At 43.3% G+C, this 23670-nt stretch overlaps 1 protein-coding gene across 2 annotated transcripts; it reads right to left on the bottom strand.

Moving 5' to 3' along the window:
• Window positions 1-245: 245 nt before the first annotated feature.
• mmut (methylmalonyl CoA mutase) lies at window positions 246-23142 on the bottom strand. Of its 2 annotated transcripts, none has more exons than XM_083642499.1 (13): window positions 23111-23142; window positions 21565-21989; window positions 19311-19678; window positions 19056-19213; window positions 16464-16635; window positions 16106-16354; window positions 15092-15203; window positions 9671-9786; window positions 8398-8513; window positions 7540-7671; window positions 6608-6755; window positions 5343-5510; window positions 246-2259 (listed from the first exon to the last, which is right to left on the bottom strand). In XM_083642499.1, exons 2-13 carry the CDS (start codon window positions 21947-21949, stop codon window positions 2131-2133), a joined length of 2253 nt encoding a protein of 750 aa, XP_083498625.1. In that variant the 5' UTR covers window positions 21950-21989; window positions 23111-23142; the 3' UTR covers window positions 246-2130. The 2 variants fall into 2 exon arrangements, with proteins under 2 accessions (XP_083498625.1, XP_083498626.1); XM_083642500.1 differs by lacking the exon at window positions 23111-23142 and adding an exon at window positions 22918-23047.
• Window positions 23143-23670: the final 528 nt, after the last annotated feature.

Genomic DNA, 23670 nt, shown 5'->3' with positions numbered 1-23670 from the left:
CCTCCAACAGTACTGTACATTTATGAATAATTGTTATCACTGTTACCATGGGAAAATAAATCAAAAATAAATAAGCAAACACAATTATATGTGCATGTTGATGATTTTACTGACATTCATTATTTTTCACACAAAAGGTTATGACAGTTTTCACTGGCCTCTCTTCAATGTATTGCTATTCTAAGAAAGTTGAAATAATATTTGAATAGGCTTTTATTTAGACTGCAGAACCTAGATCAGTATGGTCAACTGGAGCCACTCCACTGAAAGGTAATGGGAGACTGACTCTGAGGAAGTAATAGAATGCCTCTTTAAGCTTTGCACACAAATCTGTTCCATTTCATACCAACGATAATAACCACTCTGAGCCATAACACTTTTCATGAACCCATAACCCTCGAAAACTCATCATTGCCTAGTAAGTTGCTCTCTGTCACCTTTCCTAACCAGCAAACAGGTATAGCACCTCCATCAGGCCAATAATAAGAAGTGTTGTTTTTTTAATGGCAGAAAAGTGCAAAACATTATTATTCCTCTCAGGTTTTGTCAAAACCGCACGAGTGATCACGTTTTCCTCCCTCCTCTCTTGAACAGATAATGTTACGCTGTTCCTCCAAGACACGGACGAACTGGATGAACTGATTCTTGTGCCGTCAGACATTTGTGTCAAGAATCATTATACATGTATAATATATTAATATAATAATATTCACAGCTCTTGGTTATGCATTTTTCTACAGTCTTTATCTTGAAGTCAAATCAGTCAGGGCGAGCCAAACGTAGTGTAGATGGATCAATGGATGGTCTGTGTCTGAACCCCAGTAATACATATTGATTTTCCAGAGAAAGCTTTTTAATGCTGTGCTTTAACAGGGACGGGGGGGTCAGGGGATCAAATATTTGATACAAAGAGGTGGAAAAAATAAACTACAGTCCAGATACACCATAGATATAATTAAGTGACTTAATTATATAGTACAAGGAACACCAAATCTGATTCAGAATCACAAGTAGAAAAATACTATTTCCGATTGCTTTACAAGTTGTGATCACTGCTCAGTGGTTTTTTATCTCTTAAGGAGAGGTAAAGTGAGACATTACAGTGTATGCAGTGAAACAAAAGATTAAACAACACAAGATCACTTTCAAACTGACAGTCTCCTTGAACAGAAAAGGCAGGTTTAACGTTCTGATCTGAGCTCCAGTGTCTCCCTGCCACCAATACTCATTTATCCCTGATGGGAATCAAAGAAATTAAGATATTACGTGGGGAGCCATGGGGGCATGACATCACAATTCAGTCTGACATCACTGATGATGTCACAATGTCTACTATGACATCCCTGATGAGGTCAATGTCCATGACATCACTGATGATGTCACAATGTCTATAATGTCATAGAATGGTGGATGTTGATTCTGTTCGTGTGGGTCACAACCCCCTGTTGATGTGTTCGTGTGTGCTGCCGCCTGCGAATAAATGTATGATTTATGTAGTAAATATGTACGGTATGTATATACTTAAAAGTTAAAATATGGTCTCACCTCTTCTGTCATACGCCTTTCCTATTAACATCAATTAACATCAATATTTTTCAGCATTGTAGGTTCCCACACTTATTACTATTTAATTTACACACTGTAGTTGTGCCGCAAAATGCAAACTAATTAATTTCATGGCCATGGGCATGGTCATGTGGAAAAGCCTGAATATAAGGCTACACTGTCTTTAGATCACATCTCAGATGACTCTCCCTGAACATGAATCATTATGTTAAGCTGCTAGTTGAAAATACTTCTTTATTTATGTTACAGGGCTGAAAATGGCAAACTGTGGATATTCTATGAATAATTAAAACAAATCTCAAATATAGAGCAAGCAATGTTGATAACCTTCAGCGCTTTCTCTGTTACATCAATGTAAGGTTTGTAATCACAACTTTGAGCGCTCGTTCTCCAGTACGTTCCTGTGACCTCACAGCGGGTGTGGGGGGGGGGAGCCTGTAGCAATTATGACGATCCTCCACAATCTCATGCTACTTCTCAAACAGAATGCGTAGAGGAGTGCGGGTTTTCTCATTGACACAGCACACGTAGACAGTTATTGCTGTGGTTTTGGACCAGTAGTATTCACATGGCCTGCCGGATCTTTTCCAGGCTCTTCTCAATGCTGTCGATAACCTCCACCGCAGCTTGTGGGATCCTGGTTCCCGGGCCGAAGATGCAGCACACGCCGCTCTGGTACAAGAACTCATAGTCCTACACGGGGAGGTGTAGCACAATTTAGATTCACTGCTGCTAATGAGGAATTCTAAATATGTACAGAATGAAAGCTGTGCAGACCGGCTGCATGTTTAAATTGTAAGCAACGTGTGTAAGCAGCCCCAGTGGGAATGTGATGAGATGCGTTTTGAGACAAGCAAACAAAGCAATATAAAAAAATAAAAAATAAATAAAGACCGCTCTGTTATCGAGGAGATTATTTCGTGTGAATATGGTAATTCTACTCATCAGAGCAGCCCTCTGTCACGGCAGATTGCGTAGGTTTGTCTTTGCTGTAACTAGGATCATTGGCCCCATACTGGCACCACTTTGTATGTATGTATGTATGTATGTATGTGTGTGTATATGTATATATATATATATATATATATATATATATATATATATATATATATATATATATATATATAACTTGTATAACTTGTTAATAAACACATGTTTTCATGGCTCCAAGCACACCAGTAGGCATACCGGGTTTGCGTGCTGAGATTGGTTGGGCGAGCTGTCGAGGAGGCAGACGAGATGAACAGTAAGTGCTGCCTCTGATTCCTTTCACACACTCTTTACTTTTGTCATGGCTCTCAAAGAAAGGGCCATTGTCACAAAGCACCGATCAGAAACTAACTATCAGCTGTCAAAATGTAGCTTTGATGTTCTCTATCACATAAGAAACATTCTATACACAAACACCAGGGTGCTTCCAGTACCTCAGCCTGCTCTATTCAATCCATAATAATGGACTATTATGTGACTATTATCTCCCGTCACGTCACATCAAGGTGACTGTTGTGGAAAGTGCCAGCATGAGGGCAGGATGAGCTGCGTTTACATGCACAGTAATATGCTGCCAAAGGAGGACTTTGCTGCTTTTCAACCATCTTTGTATCATTACTGTACAATGTCGGGGTAGTCCAGTATGAGCAGATGAACAGTGTTTAGCTTCCCTTCATTTAGTTTGCTGCGCCGAGCGCTCTGCAGTTCATTCCAGGCACTTCTGTCCCCAAATGACGCATTTTACGTCATTTGGAGACAGAAGTGAACAGATGTTCTGCTTGAGGGCAGCTATTCAAACTAGGGATGGGCATTTGAAGAAATGTCCGTAATCGGGAAAATTAACAATTCATTAATTTTATATATATATACAGTATATATATATATATACACACACACACACACACACACACATACATATATTAATATCTCAAATAAATCAATCCGATTTCATTATTCTAATTATTCGTTATTTCTGGATATGCCCTGGACTGCTGTGCACACTCGAGTGTGACAGCTGCCATTTACCTCAGCGTCAAGGTTTGTGACAGCAAGCTAATGTTAGCTTGCCTGGTTTATCCAAAAACGTACCGCTGTGAATGAACACTGGCAAACTGACCGTGACACTGAGACATTTTTATTTGCTTCATGAAAGCAGTGGATCTCCTGCGTTTTCTAGACAGAAAATACGACCGCAACAGCGCCATCTTTCTTTTTATTGCTGAAAAGATGAAGGATGATGGATTCAACAGAGTGAAGCAAGTGAGAAACATGTGGAAAGTACCTATGCGCATGCAGCGCTGGGAATGTATATTAAGAATATATAAAGGAATATGTATAATCGGGATATTTACACGCAATGTACAGAACACACTTCATTTGGACTATGCCCTTATTTGGTCATTTACAGATATTCAGAATATTATTCACATCAGTCAGTGTACTCTGAGACCACCAGACTGAGTTGTTTTAGCCTTTTTAAGCTACATGTAGCCTATTTCTCTGAGATCCTCTTCAGTAGCTGCCCTCTGCCTGCGTGTGAAGCAAGATAAGCAGAAGCCAGTATCCCGATGCTTCTCAGAAAATGAATCTTTCATCATTGAATTAGAAACACATAGTGTGACGTAGTTATGATCTCCTTTATGAGCACGTCATCAAGGTGCCATGGGAAACAGTGTCTGCACTCTATCTCTCATTTGAATCTGTGACAAAAGCCAAATGCATGTCTCATGCAGGCAGGACCATAACGCCTTTGGCCGTGCGTCATTTCACAGTCATAAGAAAAAACGGATCGTCCACAGACTGCTCTCTGTGACGCTCTGTGATGGTTATTCTATTTGGTGCTGAGGAACAACACAGGGGCCTCAATACGTCTTTACACTCAGTACAACAGCAGCAAAAAATAAATATCTTGTTGTTGTAGCTGTTCCATGTGAACAATTAAAGGTACACAATACAAGATTGATTTTTCCCCTCACGGGAAGCGACAAATCGAAACGTCAACGCTAAATGCAATATTGCCACCTAAACAGCAGCAAGCCAGCACTCCATCCATACAAATCTCGACTCGCCAATGTTAGATATTTTGCCTTTCTCTCATCCCTCCGGTATCCTTTGGTATTAAGTGATCACAGACCGGGCTAGGATGGTAAACATGAGCATGCTGTGTGCAGTTTACTGATGTCACATGACGTTATTTCTGGATATCCAAGTTCAGTGTTCAAACCTTCCTCTCTTGCTGCTATGTGGAACGTGTTACACTACTTATACTTATTAACTGTGTAAATGTTGCCAGATAGCACACACGCAATTTATTAATGCATGGACATTTCCTTGAAGCATGCCCAATCAAGTTTAATGGAAAAAAGAAGAAGCAGAAGGATGCGCGATTCCTATATTTATGCGTTCCTGTGGCCACGGTGAAAAAATATTAGATTACAAATTAACTGTGAAGTTCCAGCTTCAATTTATACAGCACCTTCCCCCTTCTGTCAGTGAGATCTTTGTCATGGGGGAGAGGGTGATGTGAAGGAACTTCTGTCAGTGAGATCTTTGTCATGGGGGAGAGTGTGATGTGAAGGAGATGTGATGAAACAGAGAGAAATACGAGCGAGACAGAGAAAAACAAAAGCAAGAGGGACGTCTAATGAAGCCCACGCGGGATGACGGCAAATGAGGAAGGAGCGAGGGGATGGATTCTTAGGGTTAGAGATATGATATTTATGACGGTCAGGAGGGGATGTATTCTCAGGGTTGGAGATATGATATTTCTGAAGGTCAGGAGTTACCTGTGGCGGGATGACACCTCCGCAGATGACCAGGATGTCCGGCCTGTTGAGGTTCCTTAGCTCCTTGATGAGCTCTGGGACCAGGGTCTTGTGTCCCGCTGCGAGCGTGCTGACCCCGACGCAGTGCACATCAGCGTCGACCGCCTGCTGGGCCACCTCAAGGGGAGTCTGCTCGGCCGCCCGACAGTGAGAGGGGGAAAAGAAGAAAACATGTCAGATTCTGGGAAAATACCCGTTTTTTCTTTTCTTCTGTTCATTTTTATCTAAAGCTTTTCTACATCCATAAATGTTTCCAGTATGTTCTTTGAAGACAATGTTAACCTGAAAGGAGGTGAATTGAGAGTAAACAGGCGGATGTAGTCAAAAAGCAGTTGAGGGAAACAACTTGTCCTTGGCAAGCAACTGGGGTGTCCAAGGACATGGGGGACATGTCTTAAGATTGAAGGACGGTCTCCCTACTGATTAGGCCAGTGATTCCCAAAGGGTGGGCCGTGGAGGTGGGCAATCAAATGGCTGTAGCAGGGTCATTTCTAAAGCTACAGTGGAGATCCTGTTATCAAAAGAAACTAGAAGACCTATAAAGGCATCCATTGGTACCAAGCATCATATGCTAGCTTGTCGGCAAGGGGGCGAAATAATGTTCAAAGGTTAAATTTGGGCGAGGGAAAACTATTTCAAAGGGATCCCTTGACCTCTCAGCTCAATCTATCTGAATGAAAATTGGTTCAATGGGTACCCAACAGTCTCCCCTTTACAGATAACATCGCATTTTTCACAGCCTAGCATTAATAGCTTGTGGATTAATTTCTTCCGTTGTTGATCATCACATTTTGTCTCAACAAATGTGTTATGCATGCAGATACTTGTGAGTAAGGGGGGAGAAAATGTTGGCAATCTGCTTTTGGGTATTTTGCCAAAATGTTTTTGTATGTGGATGGATTATTCATTTCCCTTATGCCCAAGTTCACATGCTCGGTTAATGAAATAAAAAATATATAATGTAAAAAAAAAAAACATATAGGGAAATACATCATCTTAGTCTCGTGTGTTGATCAGAGTTGTGATTAAAGGGTTGGTTGGGCCCCGGAAGACTTTCAGATTTCAAAGTGGGCCGGCGCATTCTTAAGTTTGGCAAGCCCTGCATTAGGCCATATTTCTGCAGCTTAAGGTGGAAATGAAGCTCATGCTAACATCTACTAGGTCACTGGCTGAGGTCTTGCAGCAGCGGTGTAGGTTTCACTCTAGCATATCTCTAAGGCACTGACCTGAAACAGTGGTCCGATATCCACATCAAAGCCAAGGTCAGCAAAACCCGTAGCGATGACTTTGGCGCCTCTGTCATGGCCGTCTTGCCCCATCTTAGCCACGAGCAGACGAGGGTTCCTGCCCTCGTGCTTCTTGAACTCTGTAACCCTGGTGAGGGAATCAGAGAAATCAACAGGGGGTAGAAGAGACATAGCTGTCTATCTAGGCGTATCATAGGTTTCTTATAGCCTGGTTAAAATCATCCTGATTTGTGATCTCACATTCTGTTTCATTCCACGTATCAGTCTGGACTCCAAGCAGTCCACAGTAATTCCAGTGGGCGGGAGTACTTGCCTTGACAGACAACTCCTTCAGCCAATCAGCATCGCCAAAACCAGTCCTTCAGCCAATCGGCATCAGAACCAGTCAAATCCAGATCCACTCGGAAGAACGGCGAAAACATATTTTCTGCTAAGAAACTCTGCTGGCAGATATTCCTGTTCTTGTTTAATTGTTGTTATTGGGTTTATTTCTGCAATAACTGCACTTACGACTGTGTAAACTCGACAAACGTTGACGTTATTGCTCGTTGCTTCGCGAGTCGGAGAGCCATGGGAGCAGCCATTAGTGTTTTGCCAGCGGCATCCCTGATTGGCCAGTTATGATGTCAACTCCGAGGCAGGTCCCTGATTGGCCCACGCACTTTGTAATTTCTGAAAACGCCCACTCCGGGCTTGAGGCCAGACACTCCCCGCAGAACAAAACAAATGTGAGTTCACGTGACTGGAGGGTTTACCAGGTGACGTTTCTTACATCAGTGGGTTATATAAAGTGAAATTATATAAAGTATTCCAATGCAAAGGATAAAAAAAAAACATTGCAAGTAAACCTTCTATATAACTGAAATACAACCAAGCAATCAGTGTATAAAGTAGGTCTCTTTTTTTTGTACCTATTGTGGGCCAGGGAAATCTCTTCGTGCTCTCCATACTCGCTGCGGTAAGCACCGCTCACCATCCTGGTGCTGGCTTTGTGTTCACCAAACACTTCCTTCATAGCTGTAGTTATCTCTCCAACAGAACACCTAGGGAGAGGAGCACACAGCATGTTCCTCAGTGTGTTTTCATGCCACACTAATGACCATCACTGCTTTAATGCAAGTCAAATCATCTGCAGCTAACACTGCCTGCCTGCCTGCCCATCATCATTATTGTGGTCCAATCCATTTTCATCCACATTCAGTTAAACAAATGTAAATGTCTTAGATTTGTTGTTTTTTATTCTTCTGATTTCCCCAACATTTTTCTCCCCAACTGTAGCCTACTTGGCCAATTTTTCCCCCTGCTGCCCCGGTCGCTGCTCCACACTCTGCCAATCTGGGGAGAGCCGTAGACTAGCACCATGCGTCCTCCGACACATGCACAGTTGCCAGCCACTTCTTTACAGGGGGAGCTTCACCGGCAGGACGTAGCACGTGGGAGGATCACGCTATTCCCACCAGTTCCCTTCCGCCCCAACTGACCAGTGCAGCGACCAGGACACATACCCCTAATCCGGCTTCCCACCCGCAGACACAGCCAATCGTGCCTGTATGGACGCCCCGACCAAGCCGGAGGTAACACGGGGGCACTAACCTGTGACCCTCCTGTTGGTGGGCAGGGAATCTACCGCTACACTACGTGGACGCCCAGATTTGTCATATTTAAGGGTAGAAAATGCATGACATATCATGGGGACACAATTCCATCATTTGAAGCCAAATTAGCGCAGTCGCTACAATGAAGTCAGCGCCTGAGGGTGTCTGTCTGACCTTGCTCGAGCCGCTGCCACAGCCAGGGCCAGCAGGTTGCCCTCCCTGGTTCGGGCGCACTCCTCGATGGCAGCCAGGCACTTCATTGCTGCCTCAGGGTCACGGCTCTCCCTCACCTACAGCACAGAAACAGAACAGATAACCATGACCTATATGAAAGGTCATCATTGGCTTGGAGAAGTATAAGCCACAGGGCCGCATAGCTTGTGGTTGGAAGAGTAGCGTGTTAGCCTGGTGTCCGCAGCCTTGCAAGAGACACCTGCCTGGAGTGTTAAATGTCTTGAACCATTGAATCGTTTCATGTCTCAAACACATGGAGAAAAATATACTTTCATTTCATTTTGTGATGAGGTTAAAAATATACTTTCATCTAACAACATTTAGATACAGTATATATGATGAACAATGCATAATATAAACTTCAAATTTGTATTCTGAGGAATGATAAATGTAAATATACATCAAGACACACCAGTCAATATCGGGCCTATATGGATGAAGTAAACTAGAAAGAACGCACCGCGGATTTATGCCTCTGCCATTAGTTCATTCTTGAGTCCAAATCGCCATTTCAGGCAAATTGGAAGAAATTCCGTCAAGGCGCTCCTGAGATGTTGCGTTACAGAGCTTGGAAATTGGGTGTGTGAGGTCACAGTGACCTTGAACTTTGACCTTTAACCATCAAAATCTAATCAGTTCATCCTTGAGTCCAAGTCGATGTTTGAGGCAAATTTGATGAAATTCCATCAAGGCGTTCCTCAGATACCGCGTTAACAAACATCGGACGGACGGACGTATGTACGGATGGACAGACGGACGGACGGACGGACGGACAACCCGGATCCATAATAATCCATAATGTAACAAAATCATGTGGAAATGAAATCATTCTTAGGTGTTTTAATGATACCATCAATTCAGGGAGCACAACTCTTTGTGTTCATGATTTTTTCTTCATAAATTGCAGAAATATGTGCAATGCAGTATTATGCAGAAATATGTGCAATGCCAATAAGACCAAGACTGAGACAAAATTAGGTGAAAGCCCAAGACCAAACCAAGTGTTTCAAAATGCAGTCTCAAAACCAGAGATGGAGAAAAACAGCTGACGAATGTTTCACGAGTTAAAATATCCCATTTAGTTTCCATAAAATGCTTATTTTTCTCAAATATTCTTGGCCCAGAATTTCTCCCAAATGATTTTCTCATATGGACTGTTGTTGCATGTTGCCTTTATATTTTTGAAGAAGTTGTTTCCCTAAGAGTCACTGACCTTATTGAGTTTGTCAATCTGCCTCTGGCGAACAACCGTGTTGTCGATGGCCAGCACCTCTACAGTCTCCTCTTTCTCCAGGCGGTACTTATTCACCCCAACAATCACCTCTGAACCTGGCAGACAAAAAAAGAAAAGAAAGAAAAGAACTAAGGGTTAGCGGAGACAAAGAATATGTAACATGCACACCATACACCAGGGGTGGGCAACTGGTGCCCCCCGATCTCACTCAGTGTAGCATACAGTGTGGCCCCTGGGTAAAAAAGAAAAAAGAAAATACAAGGCAGACATTTTTGGTTAGGTTAGGTTAGACTGCCCAAATCTGTGTTTTTATTTTACTGTACATCCCAGAACATGGCGCTTTGGCGTTAGCATTGTCCATCCACATACTGTTTAACATTAGCATTTGAGCTAACACTATTGTAACAAACTATATCCAGGATGCACATTGCACATGCAACATTGCTAATCTGATTAATATGACAAAATTTGGGTGATGTACCCCATCAAATTGCTGTAGCGGGCTGTTTTAAAGCTAGAGCAACATTTCTGGTGTCATCTGTATATAAGAATTACTACATTTGAATATGAAAAATATAAATGTTGGTATAATAAACTTTGATTACCAGTCCTTTTCATCAAATTAGTAGCTATAATTGGGAGTGATGGTGTTACAGTAGGCTACAGGTGAAAGTGCACGGTCACAATCTGGCCCTCTGGTAGCGAGGACATTTTTTCTGTGGCCCTCTCTATCATCAAAGTTGCCCATCCCTGCCATACACAAACCCACACAGTTCTCGATGGCCTTTGAAGCATCTTCAAAGTGGTAGGAAGATGGAAGGTGAACAGTTCGTCTTTTCTTAGATCTGGGTGGCGGGGGGGGTCGGGTGATGTCACCACCTGTCATACTCTATGGAGAGTGACATCACAGGGCACAGGCCAGCAGGTGGCGCGGTCTCAGTTCAGTGGCCTACTTTTCGCCATTGGGTGTCGGGCTTCACCACGGTCCACGGGTTTGGGTGGGGTGTAGTTTAGGGATGAAATGATAACCGGTTTAATGAGAAACCGTGATAACGATTCATGACGATTAATATTACTGTTAAATTGTACTGTAGTTATCATGAAAACCATGTTAGCGTGATTATTGTGATTACAGTACTTTGAAAAACACTTTCAATACTGTCCATCAACCAAAGTTAGTAACAGTCTCCCAGGTACAGGCACACAGCCTTGGTGAAATGGTTTCATTCAGTGTATCAGTACTTGATGAAGATTTTCAGCACATTTTAACAAGACCGCTGATAACCGTGATAATTGTGATCACTATAATCGTGATATGAAATTTTCATACAGTTTCACCTAGGTCCTGTGAGCACATTTGTGATTTATTTTTCATAACGTTTTTTCTATTTGTACCATGTCATTTAAGACGTATTGATTGTGACTAAAAAGGAAGACACTAGGACAGAGAGTGAAATGCTGTGTTTATTATTGTGTTTATTATTGTTTTTATCCTAAGACATACAGTATTTGGAATTTGCTATTTGTTTGAAATGACTGTATGATGTTATGTGTTACTGTCTGTCCTGTTTTATAACATCGGGGACATCATGTTTGAAATAAGTGTTCTCACTCTTACATGTTATCCCTTGGATTCCTTTATCATCTTCTATATATCCTCCAAACCATAGCTCCAAACCATCACCCTCTGCCCCCCCATCCCCCCCCTCTTCCTCCCTCCTGTTATCTTCCTCCCCTCTGCTTCTCCATACTACCTTGCCCTGAACCGCCACTATCATCTGTATCTGTTCTAGGGCTGTCACTTTTCATTCGAAATTCGAATGCAACTTCGAATGTGGGGGGAGGGGTTCGTTTTCGAAATGTAATTTGAATGTTCGATTTTTTTTATTATTATTATTATTATTTTTTTTTTTTTTTTTTTTTTTTTTTTTTTATGAACCAAAATTAACCAACTGCTGCTTGCTGGTAATGTTAATCCCATGTCAGAAAAAGTCTCCAGATTTGTCGCGTTAGTCTCTTCTGAGAAAGATTGTCTCCAGGGTCTGAAAAGTTGTCTCGAGTTGGATGCAGCCAAGTTTGTGAGGCAGTGTTGTGACTGTGAGCGTCCAAGCTAACACGTCGGGCTGATGCCCGGTGGCCTGCAGTGGGTTGCACCAGCTGTGCGTAAGTTGAAACGTAAGCTAGTTTGAACGTAAAGTCTCACTAAGTCCGAGTTTACGCACTACTAAAAATATTTGGGTTGCACCAAGTGAAATAGTTACAACGTAGGCATAAGTTACAACTTAAAATTTACACCTACGTCTTACTAGGTGTAAAGTCCTCCGTAAAATAGCAGTTGGCACGGATTGCAACTTGGCACCGTGGCGCATCGTTGTTTTGCGTCCGCAACGCGCTCTCCGTGATAAATTACACCCTTTGATATTTATGACTCACGCTTTTGTTTCCCACAAGCTGCAGCACTGCATACAAATTAAAATAACCGCAACAATTTAGTGAGGCAGGATGGTGGTATAGCCTACAATACTGATGAAGAGCTCACAGATAAACGTTAACAGTAATATGAACCTAAACGAACGTTACTCAATAACGTTCTCATTTGATTAGTGTTGATGAAATATGAAAGCACTAATTTGCGGTGGGCAACATGTCCTGTTTTCACTCCACTTAAACAACCGTAAATAAACACCGTTTCCACCGTGCTTTTCACTGATTGGTCACAGATACTGTACACGTCATTGTCTGCGACACTATTTTGGTTAGTATGGACTTTAGGGTCTACTAGTTAAGATGTACCTTACGTCTCCGTGGTGCAACCAAACAAAGACACAACTTTAGTGTCAAACTAACTAGTTTGAACGTAGCAGTTAGTGTGGACTTTACACCCTAACTTAAGACAGAACTTACGTTCAGCTGGTGCAACAGGCTGCTGGACTGAAAAAAAAAAAAAAAAAAAAAAAAAAATCTTTTTTTTTTTTTTTTAATTAACCAAAAAACTTCGAATATATTCGAACGAATTTCGGGCAATTAAAGTTCGTTCGAATTTTATTTTGGGGAAAAAGTGACAGCCCTAATCTGTTCCCTGTAACTGTTGCCTGTTACTTGTATCTGTTGCCTGTTTTGTTCCCTGTTGCTTGTCTCTTGTTCTCTGTTAAGCGTCTTTGGGTCTGGAAAAGCGCTATATAAAATAAATGAATTATTATTATTATTATTATATCCACCAGAAAATCAATCAATCAATCACTTGGAAATTGGAAAGTGAGGATGTAACACAATACAAAAAAGTGTGCACACTGCACAGAAGCATCTAAATGTATAATGCACATTTCTAACACTGAGCCTCATCCAACATTAACCTTCACACACCAGAGAGCAGTATCAAGGCAGCTTGTTGAAAAGCAGGGCAACTGCACTCCCACTGGGTTCAATGACTTCAGCTGGGCTCCGCTCCTCTTCTCCTCTGCCTGCATGCATAATAAGCAGCATTAAGCATTGGCAGGTTCTGGAAAGATCTGCCATGTTCAAAGGGACAAACCCCATGCTGGCAATGGCATTTAATAAAGGAAGCATGGTGTCCTCTGGACTGGAGGATCAAAGGCTTCTCTCCATGTGAGCACATGTAGACGAGCGAACCATCTACCACCCAGAGGGGGCGTGAGGATTATAGCCATGAAAATAAAGGGTAATGCTGTCACTTTCCCACTGGAACACACCCCCCCCTCAATCGGGACTGAGTGGCAAAACATTCAGCAACACATGAGTGCCTTTCGTACGGTAAACTGCAAAGAACCAGCAGTCCATGGACATCGACATGTGGCCAGGAATCAATGGGGTTTCCTGACATTTCTATACAGACAGACATTCACATAACACATCGCACCGTGGTGAGGAGTGGACTTCACGTTACTAGCCTCAACGCCAGACCCATGAGAGTTCTTACGCTGATACACTACGTTACTGCATGCTGCAGATCTCTCTCTGGGTCTGGGACACTTTTTCCGTTTTAAATTGACAAAATTTGCGTTGGCACCCCTAGTGGCACAATTCAAACGGGATCAAAAAAGTAACCTTTATTCTCCGTCTACCGCCATTCATATTTTTCGAAGCGCCGGTACAGGGAGAAAGCAGGAAGTGACGTTTCACTTTGGCTCTCTATTTTTAATGACAAAATGTGTGAGCAGCCAAGATGTGCTTCCAGTGTGAAATCACAAAGACAATGAATACAAATGAGAATTGGCTTAAGGCAGAATTCAGTCATATAATCCGTGGAGACGTATATAGTAGTAATCCGGCTGTAGTCCGTCGGGGTGGGCGGAGCTCACTTTCTGCCTTCTGCCCTTCAAAACAAGCACGTGTGCGAGCGGACCAGGAGAAGACGAGTGCTGAGGCAGGCAGGCTTTCACTGACAAACTAACCGGAGGATCTTTATCGTGAAGAGAACAGATATACAGCCACGGATTGTATCTGAACGGGCCCTAAGGGTGAGACCTGTGTAGTCTAAAGAGGTTGTGCTCTGTTCCACCTCAGCCTTTTGGCGTGATAGGACACATGGAAAGGTAGATTCCAAAGAGACACTAATATCCAATTCATAATGCATCTTGCTTTCATCAACATGTATTCGCATATCCTCAAGGCAAACGGAGATCACTGGCCTCAATATACCTCACGCTCTGACACACACACACACACACACACACACACACACACACACACACACACACACACACACACACACACACACACACTCTTATCTGATCTGCCTCGTTAAAGTAAAAGACGAATAGGCAAATAGCATGGGATAAGAAGGATGAATAAATAAAAAGAAGAAAGTACATAGCCTCGGGCGCATTAGATCAGGGCAACAAATGGGTGCGTTTGAAGGCAGCTTTGGTGAGCTGGCTGTCAGACAGCTTGAGGGAGCAGAGCACCACTCCACACAAAGTGACGACACAATCACAAACCTCCTTCAGACCTCAAAATGTCACGTTCGCTCTGCGTCTGTGCCTTCAAAGGCATGGATCTTATTCAGCAGCAAAGAGGGGGGTCTCTAGTGAGTGTGTGTGCACATGCAGTTTCACTGTGCAATCTGCTGCTAGAATTTCATCTTTCCAGTGCAGTGGTCTTCTTAAAAACACCTGCCCCGCGCGTCACTCACTGGCCGGACCTCTGTGTGAAAAGGGGCGGGGCATCAGCGTATACCTGAGTCAATACGGGCCTGTCTGTGAAAGGGGGCGGGGCATCAGCGTATACCTGAGTCAATGCGGGCCTGTCTGTGAAAGGGGGCGGGACATCAGCGTATACCTGAGTCAATACGGGCCTGTCTGTGAAAGGGGGCGGGGCATCAGCGTATACCTGAGTCAATGCGGGCCTGTCTGTGAAAGGGGGCGGGGCATCAGCGTATACCTGAGTCAATGCGGGCCTGTCTGCGTGCGGCGCACTCCTCGATGCGAAGCTTCGGAATGCCCTCTGCCACCGCCCTCGCCATGCCTCCCATGTCTTCAATCTCTTTAATGAACTGAAGCAGAGGAAAACACGGTGGAAAAGAACGTACATCTGATTATACAATGAATGAAACCACACATATTTTCCACATGCCTGCTATTAAGAATGCACACTCAGAATGTTCAAATGAAAAACAGATGTGTTAAACCTTTGTAAAGACGAAACCTGTTTAAAAAATGGCAAACTGTGAGCGAGTGAGTGGTATGTATTTGCTCTTAATCAAAAATCTACGGAAACACTCGACTGGTAAGAATGTAATGATTTTGCAGCAAAACCGGGATAAAATTAAGGAGGCGTGGCTTTTATGAGTCTTCTTCTTCTTTCTGCTACAACCTATCCTAGACTTAAAACAAATTATTTCAAGCCTAATGGATTTAATTAATTAATTAAATGTGGCTTAATTGTTTGGTTTCTCTTCAGTTAGGTCTATTTCATTGTCTCTCTGATAGCGACTCACATTGCTATAAATCCTAGTTACACGGGAGAAGTTAGTCTGAAGAACAATGTGGCCTAGTGTCAGTCGAGATCGATCAATCCCAACAAAATACTGTAATTCAAGCTATGTAAAATAGAAATAATTTCCACTATGCTCTTCACTATGCTTTATAGTGTTTTTGGCTGAAACGGCATGTCTACAGGTTTAATCAAGTAAAGTTTTCCTAATGCCAGTTAGAATAGAAGACCAATTTCAGAATTGAAATATGTGTAAAAAAATAACAATTGTGCGCCGATCAGAGCAAATCAGAATCATGTCTTCTTCACAGACATCCTTCTTAAGACCTGGACCAGGAGCTGCTGCCCCTTTGTCCCCCTGACTGACCTTCAGTGCTGTGTTATAGACATCTTCTGTGAGACTGACCTTCAGTGCTGTGTTATAGACATCTTCTGTGAGGGACTCCATCACCCCTGACTGACCTTCAGTGCTGTGTTGTAGACATCTTCTGTGAGGGACTCCATCATGTGCGAACCCCCCCAGGGATCGGCCACCTTGGGGATGCCCGACTCCTCCTGGATGATGATCTGGGTGTTCCTGGCGATGCGGGCGCTCTTCACCGTGGGCAAGCCCAGCGCTTCGTCAAACGAGTTGGTGTGGAGCGACTGCGTCCCGCCGAACACGGCTGCCATGGCCTCGATCACGGTGCGCACCACATTGTTGTACGGGTCCTAAGAACAGGGGCCACATGGTAGATGGAAGCATGTCTACGTCAATAGGTAGCGCAGTCAGGAAAAGTGACACGTTGACTTTCAGATAGATAGATAACCACTATTTGACCTGTTCAGTGAGCGACCAGCCTGATGTCTGGCAGTGTGTGCGGAGGAGGAGAGACTTTGCGTTCTTGGGCTGGAAGTTGTCTTTAATGAGCGTGCCCCACAGCCTCCTGGCTGCCCTCAGCTTGGCAATTTCCATGTAGAAGTTCATCCCGATACCCCAGAAAAACGACAACCTGACAACATACACACAAACAGTGGTCAAGAGAGATACACAATGGACTGGGGGGTGGGGGGGGGGTGGGGCTGGGGGGACAAAAAATTGCAAGATTTGACAAATATTTGGATTGTGCAATAAAGCAGACCTGCTTGGTACTTTCGGAGGATGGTTGTAAAGATAACAGAGCCTTTTCCCCCGCTAGACCAGAGTGAGAGTAAGAGGAGCCAGACTCTCTCCTGTGCTGGTACAGCGCAGGAGAGAGTCTGGCAAGCGAGACTAGGCCCGATGGTGTCAGAGGAAAATGCAACAGAGAGGATACATAAATAAACATACGTAGTTTTGCCCTTTTACAGTATATGCATTAGATGGCCCAACCCAAGGGCTGGCGTTGGTCATGATGAGTTGGGAGAAATCATGATAATCAGCTTCACAGCAAAGAAAATTACAGCTCCCAGCAGAGCATCATTTCACAGCAGGCGAGTGACGTCTGAGTGACGTCTCTATATTGATTCAGAGCGCTCAGCCTACATCAGAGCCTACATCAGAGCATGGCTTTGAAGTCATTCCGGGGATAGAAGCAAGCTGGGCTCTGCCGTCAGAATGTTCCTGGTGATGATTGCATACACAGTTGCAACTGCCATTATCTAAGTAATTGAAAAAGGGTGAAAATACATGGCTGACGGACACATGATGGGTAGGTACACAGTGGAGGAGAAATGAAAGACAGCAGGGTAGGGAGGAAAATGTCTGCATTCAGGTGGGTGTTCTTGACGGAGCAGACCTTTCAACTCTACAATTGCTGTCGGACACATCAATCAGCTGTGAGTGAAAAAGAAGATTTTTGTCTGACAGCCCCTCTGAAATCATTGGTGGAGATTTTGTTTTGAGCGGGTTATTGGCAGACTTCCATAGTCCTCTTCTTCAGGTACAGCATCTCTTTTTGTAGCCTGATTATATTATTATATTTTAGACTATTTGCATACAGCCATGGTTTGCGAGGACATTGGTGACGTACCTACGATGCCTGTATAGTGATACGTGTGATTTATCCAGGGCCATATATGACCTGACATATATAATGAACTGTAAAGTGATGAAGTGATCTCACAATGATGCACAGCTCCACTGAGAATGGAGAATTGTAAGGAGAGGAAAAGTAACTGCTACACTTAGCCAGGAGGACTTTCTGCAGACATAAGATTTTTAGTTCAGTTGTGAGTTAAAGCTATATTATGCAACTGCTGTACATTAAAATAACAATACAAATTATTTATTATATGCATCATCAGTTAGCGCAGTGTTTCTCAAAGTGTGGGGCGGGCCCCCCCCCTGTGGGGCACAGGGGCAAATGCAGAAATGCAGCGCAGAACCAATGTTTTGACGTCGGACTTGTGAGCAATAAATGGTGAGCAATAAATGAGCAATAAATGAACCCCGCTTCTGTAGTGACTTCGCATTCATTCCATGGATGGTTCATTCATATTGCCAAATATTTGAACTTGTTTTGTTTAGTTTTGCACAGGTTGCACTTTATTGTTTTGAAAAGATGTGCAGTGCAAAACAGGTTCATTGCAGCCACTAATACAGTGATAATAAGACTTTCTTGCCAAATATTTGTTATTTGAACAGATAGAACTTTATTGATATCATTATAACAAAGTGATCGCACATTTCATTAGATTTTTATCTGATGGAGCGATCTGGTTAACTTTGTTTGTTCTAGCAAAGTGATTGCAATTGCAATTTCTGTTTGATTATTTTTAACATATTATTTAAAAAAGCACAGGTAGCAGTCACAAACTTTTGTATAAAGTTGAAATGGAAGTTTTTTTGGGTTTTTTTGGACAACATTGCTGAAAGAAAAGAGAAAGGAATGGTCATGATCTTGATGTTATTTCAATAAAAGTTAAACTTGGACCCTTTTGTTTTGTTGGGGCGGTGGGGCATGAAAAATGTTCCTCCAAAGTGGGGCATGACAGAAAAGGTTTGAGGACCACTGCATCTCTGTGCCCCTGTCTTTACATGCCTAAATCCCCCTGTTTGCCTGAAGATTGGTCTTTCAATGATGTTTGGGATGTTTTTTGGACTACACATTTTGTTACGGTGACGGCCAGCGGTGAGCAGAGTTGTTGCTGTCAAGTGCTGGAAAGTCATAGCAAAACCAATCATGATGGAAAGCAGACAAGATCGATTCAAAAACAGTGTTCGCCATCTGCTTCTTCAGCGCCTGCTGTGGACTTGCTGTGGTCAGAGTAGACAGGGTCATCAAGATGGGTGATGAGTGTTTGGATGGGAAAATGACCAACTGAGGGGGAGGAGGGCGAGACCAACAAGGCAGAAAATTGCACATTGTAGTTTTAAAGGGGCCCACCACACGCATATAACGCAACCGATGTGTTCATCATCCATTCTCAATAACATGCGCTTGTCTCGTACCTTGGGGCAAACTCGTCGATGGTTAACCCCGCTTTGAGGCCCGTGCGGCAATACTCCAGGCCGTTAGCGATGGTGTAGGCCACTTCCAAGATGGCGTCTGCCCCGGCCTCCTGAAGATGGTAGCCACTGATGGAGATGGAGTTGAACTTGGGCATGTGCTGTGAAGACGGTGGGTGAGTAAATAAATGAAAGCACTATCTATATCACAGTACACAGATTATACAGACGGTCAAATGATGCTGAAGTGGTAAATACCTTGGAGGTATATGCGAAGATGTCGGCAATGGCGTGCATGGAAGGTTCCGGGGGGAAGATATAGGTGTTGCGCACCATGAACTCCTTCAGGATGTCATTCTGAATGGTGCCAGTGAGTTTGGCTTTGGAGACGCCCTGCTCCTCTCCCGTCACAATAAACATGGCCAGCACAGGGATCACCGCCCCGTTCATCGTCATAGAAACGGACATCTTCTCAAGCGGGATTCCGTCAAAGAGCATCTTCATGTCCTCGACGGTGTCTATGGCAACCCCGGCCATGCCCACGTCTCCGTGGACTCGGGGGTTGTCCGAGTCGTAGCCACGGTGAGTGGGGAGGTCGAACGCCACAGAGAGGCCCTGCTGTCCAGCTGAAAGAGAGTGAGGGAGAGAGTGGATCAAGAGATGGGAAAAAATAGATCTTACCTTACCTTTAACCACCTCCTCCAACCTTGCCACCCACCACGCCCCCTTTTCGCTTCCCTCTCAGACCGTCCCACACACTCCCTCCCTCCTATCTGTTTCCATATAATAATAATAATAATAATAATACATTTTATTTATAAGCGCCTTTCTGGACACCCAAGGTCACTTTACAAAGTAAAAACACGTGCAATAATCAACAATAGAGACAACACAACACAAATACAATAAACAACAGATAAAAGTTAACAATATGAAATGGGGGGGAAGCAATCACAGTAAGTAGGCTATCTTGAACAGGTGGGTTTTGAGGGTGGATTTGAAAAGAGGAAGAGAGTCGATGTTACGGATGTCAGGTGGGAGTGAGTTCCAGAGTTGAGGAGCAGGGCGGCTGAAAGCTCTGCTCCCCATGGTGCTGAGACGGGCGGAGGGCACAGTGAGGTGAATGGAGGAGGAAGATCTGAGGGAGCGAGTGGAGGAGACAGTATGGAGGAGATCAGACAGATAAGGAGGGGCGAGGTTGTGAATGGCCTTGAATGCAAACAGGAGGATCTTGAATTGAATTCTGAATCTGACCGGGAGCCAATGGAGTTGCTGAAGGACGGGGTGATGAAATCAGGGGGTTCTGGAGATGATGCGAGCAGCTGAGCTCTGGACTAGTTGAAGCTTATGGAGGGACTTGTGAGGGAGACCGAAGAGGAGGGAATTACAGTCATCAATACGGGAGGTGACAAGGCTGTGAACCTCGCCTGGTATCCCTGATTGATGCGTTGTTATTTGTATCTGTTGCCTGCTGCTTATTTTGATCTTGTTTTATCTTGTGTCGGCGTCTTTGGGTCATTGAAAAGCGCTATACAAAATAAATCAATTATTATTATTATTATTATTACCGGTATATCAATCGGAAGGGCAAGGAGCAGGGGAGTTATAGATCCAAGTAGAGAGATAACTTGTAACCGTGTTGCAGAACAATCACACACATACATATACCGGTATACACATTTCTACAGAGCAAATCAGGAGGTACTACTACAGGGGGTACTTGAGAGAAAGAGGAAAATGGACAAATGTAACAATAAATCATGAAAATAAATGAAATGTTATAATAAGTTTGCTCAGGAGGCACTAATTGCAACTCTTTCACTCAATTTCTTATTTTGTAATGTTATAGTCTTCAAAGGTTGGTTATTGTTACAGTTATCATTCATTCATTGCATCATTATGCTATAGTTTTCTCTTGCAGTTTTCTAAGCAAAATGTTGTAGTCGGGTAAAGGGGGTACTTGGATTCAGAAATCAGGGAAAGGGGGTACTGATTTGAAGCCCAAAAGTTTTGAGGACCACTGCTCTAATCTACTGGTTCTCAACCATTTTGGCTTGAGCATGCCAAAACAATAAGCAACGCCCACTCTTGACTCGTGACCCCCGGCCTATAGCAAGCATAAACGCACAGAATGATCACAAATAATGGGAAAATGTCAAAGCTGGACTGTGGACTCTAATGCCTTTTGATGCACTCTAGTAGTGTTATCAGCTCATGGCTCAATGTCCAGGTCCTAAGGAGGTGTGCCAGACAAGAACCAGTCACTTCAGAAATGGGGTTCCATGTATTTTTCCAATGCAGTTCAGGGAAGACCAGTAGTCTCCAGTCAACTGCATTAATATAATAAGAGAGCAACATGATTTTCCAGAGTTAATGCCTTGAGCACTAACTGTAACTTTATAGGATGTACCATTCTAAGCTCATTTGAAGGATGGATTTCCATGAGTTCTCAGATAAACAAGTGGACAATGGAAGTGTACTGAACAACAGGAAGCTATGTATACTGTACTACCTTTGATGTTGTCTTTATAGAACTTGTTGCTCTCCTCCACAGTGCTAAAGCCAGCATACTGCCTGATGGTCCAGGGTCTGAATGTGTACATGGTGGGGTAGGGCCCCCTAGTGTAGGGAAACACTCCTGGCAACTCATCTGGAGAGGCAGCCGAGTCCGCTTTGGTGTAAACAGGCTTGATGTTGATTCCCTCAGGCGTCCGCCATATCAGATCCTCCGGGTTCTTCCCCTTCAGCTGTTTCTTAGCCAGACTGGCCCATTCGGGATTCAGCTCCAGCTCGTCCTGACACGGCGTGGCAGTGCGGAACTGACGGGCGGAGGAGACGCAGGCTCCAACCAGGCGCCGGGCAGCCAGGGCTGTGCATGCCCTCTGTGCGCTCAGCATGCTTTCTGTTGTCTGGATCAGACACACATGGATCACCTGACTGAGGAAGAGGAGGAGGAACAGAGATGAGGGAGATAATAACTTCAGTGAGTTAGTGATACTGGCATGTTAATATAGTTAGAAGCGAGTTAGTGATGCTGGCAGCCTGGCACACAAGGACCAAGAACCAGCAGTCTACATGCTGGTATCTCTTGGATCTCTGTGTCGAGAACATCACACCAAACCCTATTCAAAATCTCGAAATTTAATGGCTTGTTAGCAAACTAGACTAGACTAGAGACCTTTTCTGAATTGGTAGGACTAGGGAGACACGCGTGAATTCGGCATTGATTCACAAAGCAGCATGTGTACATCAATTATAAATATGGATGTAAACAAGAATTTATGACAATGTGAGAGAACAGTGACGACCCCACCGTTGCCTGTGGGATGTGTTGTGTTCTGCAGGTAGGCTGGGCAGAGTGAGTGGGGCTTGTTCAAAGAGGCTGCTTGCTTCTCTCTCTCCCTCATCTGCTGCCTGCGGACGGGGCACCAGACCAGCACCATGGCTGGCTTCTCCTAACAAATGGCTTGATGACTACTTTTCACCCTCACAACAGCTCACACTCCTTTCACACAACCATGCTGCACCCCACTACTCATGCTATATAGAGTTTTTACTTTAATAGCTACATAAATGTCGAGTTGGTAATTTGGACTAGAACCACACCTTGTAAGAACCATTGTGTGCTCAAATTAATCAATGACGTTGACAGTGCAAAGCACACAGGTTGCTGCGCACCAACTCCAATCCTTTCATCAGGTTTGAGCAGCAAGTTAGCATTATTGCCAGTGATGACATATAATGGCAACTCGGCTAGGCTAGCTAACTAGAAATAAAACAAATCAATCATGCTGAGTCACAATACAGTAGTATAGGACCCTTCGAAACGATAGGCATCCCTATTTTACAAATGCACGTGTTTCACCTGTAAACACGTACGTTGGGATAGCTTGGCTAATGATGCTAGCTCTTCAGCAGTGAGGAACTGCATGGACAATTAAACACAACGCTGTTTCGCAGTTACTTCCCGAACACAAATAGATGTCTGAAAAGCCACACCGACTATTTTGTTAGCTTTAAAACTCCGCAATTATTAGTATTTATGAAAAGATTCTGACCTTCGTTTGTTATGCTGTGAGGTTGATGACAGAAGGCGTGTATTCGTCTAGCCAATGACGTTTCATAACATTGACAGACAACCAATCACAAGCTGCCGTCAACGGTTGACCTTTGACCAATGACACCGGATGTAAATGAAAGTCCCAAGCTGTTTTATTTACATATTTACGTTACATTTCTCGCATGAGGCTATCTCCAGTACTGTATCATCTATTTTATAACAGATGTCTGACTCTGAATTTACCTCATCATGCTATTTTTTTAGGTCAGTGATCAATATTATATATATATATATATATATATATATATATATATATATATATATATATATATATATATATATATATATATAGGCTATATATATATATGCATATGATTGACAGTAAGTGGATATCATATCACTATGCATATAATAGGACATTATTGTTGTAAAAGGCATATATTAAATTTTTTCTTTAGCTTTTAAAAGTAATCATCTCAGTAGTAGTATATTGGGGGCTGCAGGTGTCACCCATGCTGGGGCGATTTAATCTGGCGAAAATGCGTCAGCGACCATAAC

Source organism: Poromitra crassiceps (genome assembly GCF_964638095.1).
Source record: "Poromitra crassiceps genome assembly, chromosome: 9".
In the NCBI taxonomy this organism is placed as follows: Eukaryota; Metazoa; Chordata; class Actinopteri; order Beryciformes; family Melamphaidae; genus Poromitra; species Poromitra crassiceps.
The sequence above is the reverse complement of the archived record's forward strand: the minus strand, read 5'-3'. Positions and strand labels throughout refer to the sequence as shown.

Bases quoted from the DNA above. Each gene is read 5' to 3' on its own strand.
- mmut (XM_083642499.1), bottom strand. From the start codon at position 21,949: ATGCTGAGCGCACAGAGGGCATGCACAGCCCTGGCTGCCCGGCGCCTG. The intron at 16,355-16,463 runs GTCAAATAGTGG...CCCTGTTCTTAG, and splicing joins GCTGGTCGCTCACTGAACAG to GACCCGTACAACAATGTGGT. The intron at 6,756-7,539 runs GTACAAAAAAAA...TTCCCTCACCAG, and splicing joins ATTTCCCTGGCCCACAATAG to GGTTACAGAGTTCAAGAAGC.